This window comes from Adelges cooleyi, unplaced genomic scaffold, assembly GCF_023614345.1.
Source record: "Adelges cooleyi isolate 19-005CV unplaced genomic scaffold, UGA_ACOO_1.1 ACOO_flye_CR_arks_rails_tigmint_CR_PRNA_30, whole genome shotgun sequence".
Taxonomy (NCBI): domain Eukaryota; kingdom Metazoa; phylum Arthropoda; class Insecta; order Hemiptera; family Adelgidae; genus Adelges; species Adelges cooleyi.
In genome coordinates this window covers 20,333,905-20,343,332 of record NW_026095971.1, presented here as the reverse complement: position 1 = coordinate 20,343,332, position 9,428 = coordinate 20,333,905, and the positions used below count along the sequence as shown (strand labels likewise).

The 9,428-nt window shown below is 27.3% G+C and overlaps 2 protein-coding genes across 4 annotated transcripts in view; both read right to left on the bottom strand.

The window, feature by feature from the left end:
* Positions 1–4,214, bottom strand: part of LOC126838850 (uncharacterized) — a 42,006-nt gene extending 37,792 nt beyond the window's left edge. For both annotated transcript variants that reach the window (XM_050573600.1, XM_050573601.1), the window contains exons 1-7: positions 4,069–4,214; positions 3,115–3,195; positions 2,314–2,346; positions 1,602–1,634; positions 1,514–1,537; positions 1,347–1,371; positions 1,038–1,105 (exon numbers count right to left, since the gene is read on the bottom strand). In XM_050573600.1, the coding sequence (XP_050429557.1) occupies positions 1,038–1,105; positions 1,347–1,371; positions 1,514–1,537; positions 1,602–1,634; positions 2,314–2,346; positions 3,115–3,195; positions 4,069–4,132 (328 nt within the window). In that variant the 5' untranslated portion in view covers positions 4,133–4,214. The remainder of the gene's footprint in view (positions 1–1,037; positions 1,106–1,346; positions 1,372–1,513; positions 1,538–1,601; positions 1,635–2,313; positions 2,347–3,114; positions 3,196–4,068) is intronic.
* Positions 4,215–5,443: 1,229 nt separating this feature from the next.
* On the bottom strand, positions 5,444–9,428 carry LOC126838851 (uncharacterized). 2 transcript variants are annotated; one of them, XM_050573605.1, is made up of 8 exons: positions 9,380–9,428; positions 9,109–9,177; positions 8,658–8,738; positions 6,641–6,694; positions 6,467–6,491; positions 6,127–6,194; positions 5,999–6,029; positions 5,444–5,578 (listed from the first exon to the last, which is right to left on the bottom strand). In XM_050573605.1, exons 2-8 carry the CDS (start codon positions 9,167–9,169, stop codon positions 5,506–5,508), a joined length of 393 nt encoding a protein of 130 aa, XP_050429562.1. In that variant the 5' UTR covers positions 9,170–9,177; positions 9,380–9,428; the 3' UTR covers positions 5,444–5,505. The 2 variants fall into 2 exon arrangements, with proteins under 2 accessions (XP_050429562.1, XP_050429563.1); XM_050573606.1 differs by lacking the exon at positions 9,380–9,428 and having other exon boundaries at positions 6,644–6,694; positions 9,109–9,227.

Here is a 9,428-nt window from a genome sequence, read left to right as displayed (position 1 = left end):
TCTAGATAAAATTGTATTTATCTTTATCTTTTAGCTAAATAAATGTTAAATGAATAATTTAATATCTTATCTAGATGATATATTACTCAATTATCCGTTATCTTATCTAGATAACTTTATAGTTATCTTTTCCCAACACTGATTGAAACTAATATAATGTGTTTATGGTATTAGACTGATACAATTAGAGGGTTGATTAGAAGGAATTAGAGGGAACAAACTATCAATTGTAATTTGTCACAAAACATTTCAATAGCTGGCAGATCAGAAAAAAAAAATAATAATGATCACGTCGATTAAATGATATTATAATTGTTTGTTTTATTTTCAAAATAAATTATGTAATATACACGAATCATTTTTAGGTAATATTTTTTAAAGAAAACAAATTTGTCAAACTACGCAGAATGATTATTTCACTCGTATCGCATCAAATTTTAATTTGCATTGCTGGCAATATATCTAAGTAATGCATCGTTACTAAAGATCCTATAAATCAATAAATAATTGATTATTAAAAACCATAAAAACATGCTACTTATTGTAAAAATTGGCAATCATAAAAAAATATATTGTATTAAAAAAAATGTTCATTATATTTTGGTTCTAAGCTCTAAATCTAGTTTGCTGAACCATTGGACCAAAACTAAGTCTTAAAAATTAATTTCAAAAATCAGTTTTTGAGGAAAATGAACAGTGCTGTATTAAATGGATAAGATATGGCAAAACAATTACAACTCCAAAAAATAATAATAATAATAATAAACTTATAACATGCTGTATTTTTAAAAGTATGTATTGTTATCAAGTCTATTTAGTTATATTTGATTGAGCGCCCATGCTGATATTTCTAAAATTCTTAAAACCTAATTATTGTTCATAAAACCAAAATAAAAACTATTTATTTAATAGTATTACTTACGCGAGACGTTCTTTAGCATAAGCTGTAAACAAAAATGTATCAGTATAATATATTTTATAACATTATTGTACAGTATGATTTATTCCGGTTTAAATTATTATACTATAGGACCTACCTAGTGTCGATTCCTCCAATAATTTATCTTCGATAAGTTTCTTAACTTTTTTCAAGTAATCAGAATTACTATAAATCATTTATTTATTTATTATTAATAATATATGACAAAATAATACAAAAATAAAAAAACGATTGTTAATAGCATTTTGTATTTTAAAAGGAAATATTGTTATCAAGTCCATTTAGTGATAATTGATTGGCCATCAATGCTATACAATATTTATGTAATATTCGTATTCCAACATTTTATTATAATTCATAAAACTAAAAATGAAATATTTTCATTAATTGATATTACATTACTTACCGTATACTAAGATGTTCAACGATTTCTATTAAGAAAAAAAGTATCAGAATATTTTTACATAACTAAAGAAAATGTAATGTATTCCGTTTTATAAATATATCAAAAATAATGCAGAGTATATTATAAGATATATAACAGATCTTATAATAAATAAAAATATAAATTACCTCCTTTTAACAGCATTTCATAATCTGTAATGGTACAAAAAGTATATTATTTTTTTGTCTAAGTAGTGTACATCCCATTAGAGCTTACCTCTAGTAGCTATCAGATCTTGTTCTGAATTTGCTAAAATAAAAAAAAACACTATAATAATGTAATAAATTATGGTTTAATAAAATAGATAAAACAGACTGTGGTAAGAGTAATTTTCTTATAATATTTATCTTTGATGCGTACCTGAGAAAGTATTAAAATTACAATGTTGTGTTTTTTTTGTTTGTTTAGACTAATGATATCTTTATCATTAGTCCTATCGTTATCTTTTTACAACCGTATAGATCATACTCCTTTTCCCCTAGTCGGGTTGACAACTGTTTGATTATTTCTTTTTTTCTAGCTCTAATTTTTAGAACTTAATGTTTGAAAATTAGACTGAAGGTAGATCCTTACAAATCTTTTGTCAAACTTTGGTTTCATAAATGACCCGTCCCCCCCTCTAAACTAAGTTGTTGTGTGTAAATGTTTCAATAGTCAATAGGTATTTTAAAATAATTTTTACTATAATGTTAATTATTATTACCTACGATATACATAAATGGATAACAAAGGCATCGAGCTATTATAGACAAAATATCAAACCGAATATAATGATTTTTGTATTTCTATTCACAGACACACTTGGAAGAGTTTATTCGAAATTGGTTTGTGCCATATTTATCAATATAAAAACCAATGTTGTAATATACCATTATATACAATTAAAATACAATTTTGTCTAAGTACTGTATATTATCATAGAGCTTACTTTCAATAATCATAAGATATTGTTTTGAGTTTACTAAAAAAAAAACACAAGTTTAAGAATTGTTTTAATTAATATAATAGTAAATAGTTGTACATTATTATATTGTAATAAATTACGGTTAAATATAATACATAGTTAATATAAATCAATCAAACCAACTGACTACGGTAAGAGTAATTTTCTTATAATATTTAGCTTTACATGCGTACCTGAGAAAGTATTAATTTTACAATAATGTGTATTTTATTTTGTGAGTTCAGACTAATGATATCTTCTAAACCACAAAACCGACTTTTGCATATAGCAACCCTATGGATCATAATCCCTTTCCCTTAGAAGGGTTGAAAACGGTTTCATTATTTTTATTTTTCTAGCTATAATTTTTATAATGTCTGAAAATTAGACTGAAGATAGATCCAGAGTGGGACTATACCTTAGATGAATTTCTAAAAAAAAATTGGTCAAACTTTGGTTTCATAAAGAAACCCTCCCCCAGCCTAGGTTGCTATGTGTGAATGGTTCAACAATCAACAGGTATTTATAAATAATTTTACTATATTGTTAATTATTATTACCTACGAAACACATATATGGAAAACAAAGGCATCAAACTATTACAGACAGAAGTCAACTCCAATATACGATTAATATACAACTTAAGCGCACCATTATAATATATTAATTTTTGTATTTCTATCCACAGACACAGTTGTATGGGTTTATTTGATTTGTGCTATTTGTAAAAACCAATTTTGTGTTGTATCGGTCCGCCGGTATTTGCATTTTATTAACAATACTTACGATCGCTTTGTTTGTAATTTACACCAACTACGTCGCCTGCTACTAGAATATTTGGCACAAATGTCACAAACGGACATACCACTAAAAAGTTAAATGATAATATTGTATTAAAACGAAATGTGTAATGACTATAAAATAAATATAACACTTCTAATGTTAACCAATTAAACACGTTGGCTACCAAGCCCGGTTTTATAAAACGTCATTGTTTATCATACAGCTGCAGTAAAGACATACTTCAGGCGCACAACTAGCGCCATCTAGCGGACAACTATCAACCTCATGTCGGGAGACGTCTCCCATAAGAAACCATAGGAAAATGTCAAATTATTACACATATTTGTACACGTGCACACGAGACCCGACATTAAAATGCCTATTGTGTCCACCAGAGCGCGATGTTTTCAATCAATTGCCGAGTGTCTATAATCTATACCGTATACCTGGTATAACAATCATGGTATCCAACGTGTTAAAATTTCCTCAACATTTTTATTTATGCTAAATACTCATTAAATTTTTAGCCCAAACATTTAGCAATACCTATAAAAATTTAAAAAAAAAAAACACGCAAAATACTTTTTTGATTAAGTAAACAGCTGTTGAATAATGGAGCAACAAATAAAAAAACGAGGATTTTAAAAAAAACTTGTTTGTTTTGCGTTTAGTTTTGTTTTAAGTTGAAGCTTTTATATATTTCACAATTGCAATAATGTACTGAAATAAAAAAAAATATTGCTGTTTTTACCAATGATTGACCAAACTCGGTAGAATTTTTTATTAATTAGAACATTTTTACAAACAAAACTTTTTTTTTTTAGTCCTAAATAACTGAGAAATCTTTTTTTTGGTATTTGTAAGTTGTAAATATGTTATTTTAGTTAGATCCAAAACGAACAAGTTTAAATGACCCTATAATAATATTAAGATTAGAATAATTAATATATTACTTACCATCATGCCCATGCAATAATATCAGGATAGAAAAGGTTATAAAGAAAATGTGCGTTTTCATCATGAAATCTGTGTATTTTACACGTACACTAAAAAGCTTTTAAAATGTGCACAAAACGAATAAGTATATTCAATGTGGATTAGTGTAAAACTATTGTGGTATGATGGGTTTGTTTCAATTTATACAGGCGATTAACCCATTTTTTGCGTATTTACTATTGTAAAAATACACATGGTGGTGTTATAATGTAAACATATACTTCTTTTATGCTTCTTTAATATCTATAGTAAAAAAGAACAAAAATGATACACATGCTCGATATAATTATCGATATGCTATTTGCCAATTCTCATAAATAATCAGTTGTAACTTGCCCTACCCTTCTCTTTTTGGAAGTGTATTCTCTATTATATGTAATAATTTGTAAGCATACAACGGCGTAGAACCTACTTTGTTGATAACAAACTATCATAAAACATTTCAATAGCTGGTAGTTGGTACAGAAAACAGTAACAGACTTGACATCAGCTGTGTATTAACTAGTTGGTCGTGCAACAATGGCATAATTTTGAGGTTTTTATGTTCCACTAGACGACAGCGCTTGTTTATTGGATCTAGTACACAGTGTATATTAAAAATTTCAAAATAATATTGTAACATTTTTGTGGGTTAGGTTAGGTTATTGCTATTAATGGTAATGTTAACAATCGCTTTAAAATAAACGCTTTGACGCGACTCTGTAGATGGTTTAAAAACATACAAACAACGTCAATCGCATTGAAATTGATATAATGTGTTTAAAATAGTATTCGACTAGACACGGTCTGACTATAATAATTTGTTAACTCAATGATTGATTAAATTATAGGAGATACTTTGATTCTTGATATCATAACTAGTCAAGTTAAATTTCCAAGACAATATATATATATATATATATATATATATATCTGTACTACTAGTTTCATCACAATGACTCGTTACCGGTACATAGACATTTTCAAAATGATAGTAATGTGGTTTATATATTGTCACTTAGGGCGATACTATAAACTGTGCTACACCTTAGATTTAGAACAACAACCAGTTGTTTCTACATAGCTACTTAGTTCTTGTGAAAAAACAATAACAACCTCACATGTAGGATAGGAGGTGTTAAATATCATATTCTTACGCCCTAAGGTGCGCCATTAACAATTTAGTTTCTACATATAAATAGCATGCTTACCATTGTCTGAGTTGAGTCCTGATATGATCAGAAGTTTTAAACACAGAAATAACAAAATAACCCAGAAAATAAAAAAATAATAATTTTCACGTCGATTAAATAATATTATTATTGTTTGTTATATTTTCAGAAAAAAGTATGTCATTATATACATGAATCATGTTCAGGTAATATTTCTAAAGAAAACAAATGTAGCAGAATGTTTATTTCACTGATATCGCATCAAATCTTGCATTTCCATTTCTGTAATATTTTTGTCGTATTTTTCGTTACTATAAATCCTATAAATCAATAAATAATTGAGTATTAAAAACTATAAGAAAATGCTACTTGTTGTGAAAATTGGCAATCATAAAAATTGTATTGTGTTAAAAAGATATTTGCATAATTTTATAGTTTTACACACTAAATCTAGTTTGCTGGACAAATGGACCAAAACTAAGCCATAAAAATGAACTTCAAAAATCCGTTTTTGGGGAAAATTGGCATTGCTGTTTTTAATGGTTAATATATATGGAAAAACCATTCCAAAAAAAGAAATAAACGTATAACATGCTATATTCTTATAAGTATTTATCGTTATCAAGTCCATTTAGTTATATTTGTTTGAGCACCTATTCTAAATAGTACTAAAACTCCTGAAACCTAATTATTGTTCATAAAACTAAAATTAAAATTATTTAACTATTTAATATTATTACTTAGATAGAAATAGACGATCTTTAGCATAAGCTGTAAACAAAAGTGTATCAGTATTCAGTATATATTTTATAACATTATTATACAATATCCAATTTATTCCGGTTTAAATTACTAGACTTAGGACTACCTAGTGTCCATTCCTCCAATAATTTATCTTCGATAAGTTTCTCAACTTTTTCCAAGTAATCAGAATTACTATAAATCATTAATTTATTCATTATTAATAATATATGGCAAAAAAATACTAAAATAAAAAAAACAATTGTTAATAGCATTTATATTTTTAAAAGTAAATATTGTTAACAAGTCCATTTAGTGATATTTGATTGGCCATTTATGTTATAATATAATATTTATACAATACTAGTATTCTAACACTTTTTTATTATTCATAAAACTAAAACTATAATTCATATATGAATAATTTATATTCATATTATTGCATTAATTCATATTATATTACTTACCCTACACTCAGATGTTCAACGATATCTGTTTAAAAAAAATGTATCAGTATATTTTTAGCATTATTATAGAATACTCTTATCTAATTTATTCTGTTTTATAAATATATCAAAAAGAATAAAGTATATATTATATGATATATCATAGATTTTATTTTAAAGAAAAATATAAATTACCACCCTGTAACGGCATTAGACTTTCAGTAACCATGCAATATTGTTTTGATTTTGCTGAAATTAAAAAAAAAACACCAGTTTGAGAAATTTTTCACCGAATATTAGTAAATAGGTGTACAATCGCATCTTTAAAATAATTAGACTAAGAGAAACCGAAAAACGGAACAAATTAAACATTTTGGAACTAAGACACTCCAATTGATATTATCATTTTTCAACGAATGTCGTAAAGAAGCGAAAATACCAAGACAATGGATGAAAGACAAAAGTAATAGCTCTACACAAACCAGGGAATCTATTTTAATTAAATTATATAAAAGAATGATTCTGAATAGAATACCCCTAATAATAGAAAGTGTGCCCATCAAAAACCAAGCAGGCTTTCGACCAGGTAAGTCTTGCACTAGCCAAATCTTGAATCTCACCCACTATATCAAAGATGGCTAGGAGACCGAAAAGATCACCGGATCAGCAGTATTTGTGGACTTATGGGCAGCGTATGACACAGTCAACCATAGACACAGAAATAATATCATAAACCTTACGTAACAGAAGCCTCTATGTCACAATGCTAGGCCAAAATAGCAGATGGATACACCAATGACCATCCATTATCAGAACACACAAAACACTCTCTGTATGCCGATGACTTGGCAATTATATCACAAGAACATACATTCGAAGAAGTTGAACACAAACTGACCCAAGCTTTTGAAACAGTACATGATTACTACAAGACGATTGCATTAAAACCCAATCCAGCAAAAACACAAGTCTGTGTCTTTCATCTAAACAATAAACAAGCTAATAGGGAACTATCACTAAAATGGAGAGGTATAACACTAAGACACACATCGACACCGGTATACTTTTGAGTGACGCTGGATAGAACTCTGACTTTCAGGGCAGACTGCCATAAAACGAAATTAAAAATTAGCAGCCATATCTTGGCCACGTTTATGTGGCCAAGATGTGGAAAGGGAAAATTTAACTTTAACCTCTGGACACGATAAGAAGAAGGTGTACAATATTGTACTATAATAAATTAGGGTTAAACAAAAAATATAGTTAATATAAATAATAAAACCAACAGATTGGGGTAAGAATAATTTTCTTATAATATTTAGCTTTAATGCGTAGCTGAAAAAGTATTAATTTTAAAATGATATGTTTTTTTTTGTGTTTGGACTAACGATATCTTCTAAATCGATTTTTTCATAAAGCAACCGTGTAGATCATAATATCTTTCCCCTAGAAAGGTTGAAAACAGTTTCATTATTTCTGTTTTTCTAGCTCTAATTTTTAGAGCTTAATGTCTGAAAATGAGACTGAAGGTAGATCTAGAGTGGCCCTATATCTTACACGAATTTTTTTTTCCAAACTTTGGTTTCATAAAGGAACCCTCTCCCTCCCCCAGTCTAGGTTGCTATGTGTGAATGATTCAACAGTCAACAGGTGTTTTAAAATAACTTTTACTATATCAATTTACTAATTAACTTTTACTAAGCAAAGTCATCAAACTATTGTAGACAGACGATCAACTCTAATATACGATTAATATTTATTACAATTTAAGCGCACTATTAATATTGTATTTATATTTGTGAAAACAAATTTTGTGTTGTAACGGTCCAATTGTTGTAACCCTCACATTATTTTTTCTGATCAAAACTTGACATTTAATTTTTTTTTTTATGTAACCCATACTGACAAAATCAGGTTTACTAAATGCCAAATGATGTAAGTCACTACATAATATCAATAATTTTAAGGCAAACTCATTTCATACGTGGTCAGTTAGTGAGAGCCTCAGCATAACCCTACAGTAATATTAGTGAATACATAATTAAATATAGGTACGATTAATATACAATTTCAGCGCACTATTAATATTATATTGATTTTTTTGTATTTAGAAGCGTTTATTCAAAATGCTATTTGTGCAATTTATAATTGTAAAAACCAATTTTGCGATGTAACAATCCGCCGGTATTTGAATTTAATTAATAATACTTACGATCGCCTTTTTGTGTAATTACACCAATTACGTCGCCTGTTTCTAGAATATTCGACACAAATGGCACAAACGGACATACCACTAAAAAGTTAAACGATATAATATTGTATTAAAACGAATTGTGTAATGGCTATAAAATAAGTGTTCTACTCTAAATAAGTAATAAGTTATTAAATAGTTGACCAACAATAAAAACGAGGATTTTAACGTTTTTTTTTTTTTTGGCGTTTAGTTTTGTTTAAAATTGAATCTTTTATAAATTTCACAATTTCAAAAACAATGATGCTGTTATTAGAAAAAATATTGCTGATTACCAATGATATAATTTTTTTTTTAATAGAACATGTATATAAACAAAACAAAAGATTTTTTTTTGTTACATCCAAAACGAACAAGTTTAAATGACACTATAATGGTATTAAGAATGTAGTAATTAATATAATATACTTACCATCACGTACATACAACGAAATCAGGATAGAAAAGATTATAAAGGAAATGATCGTTTTCATCTTGAAATCTGTGTGTTATAATACAAGAATAACATAAGGTTTAATAAATCTTCACAGAACGAATAAGTATATGCAATGTGGATTAGTGTAAAAAAATTGTGTTATTATGTGTTTTTTTTTTCATTTAATACAGTCGACTAACACATTTTTTGCGTATTTACTATTGTAAAAACACACACGGTTGTGTTATAAGGTACATAAGATACATACTTCTGTTATGCTTTTTTAATATCTATAATAAAATATAACAAGAATTGGG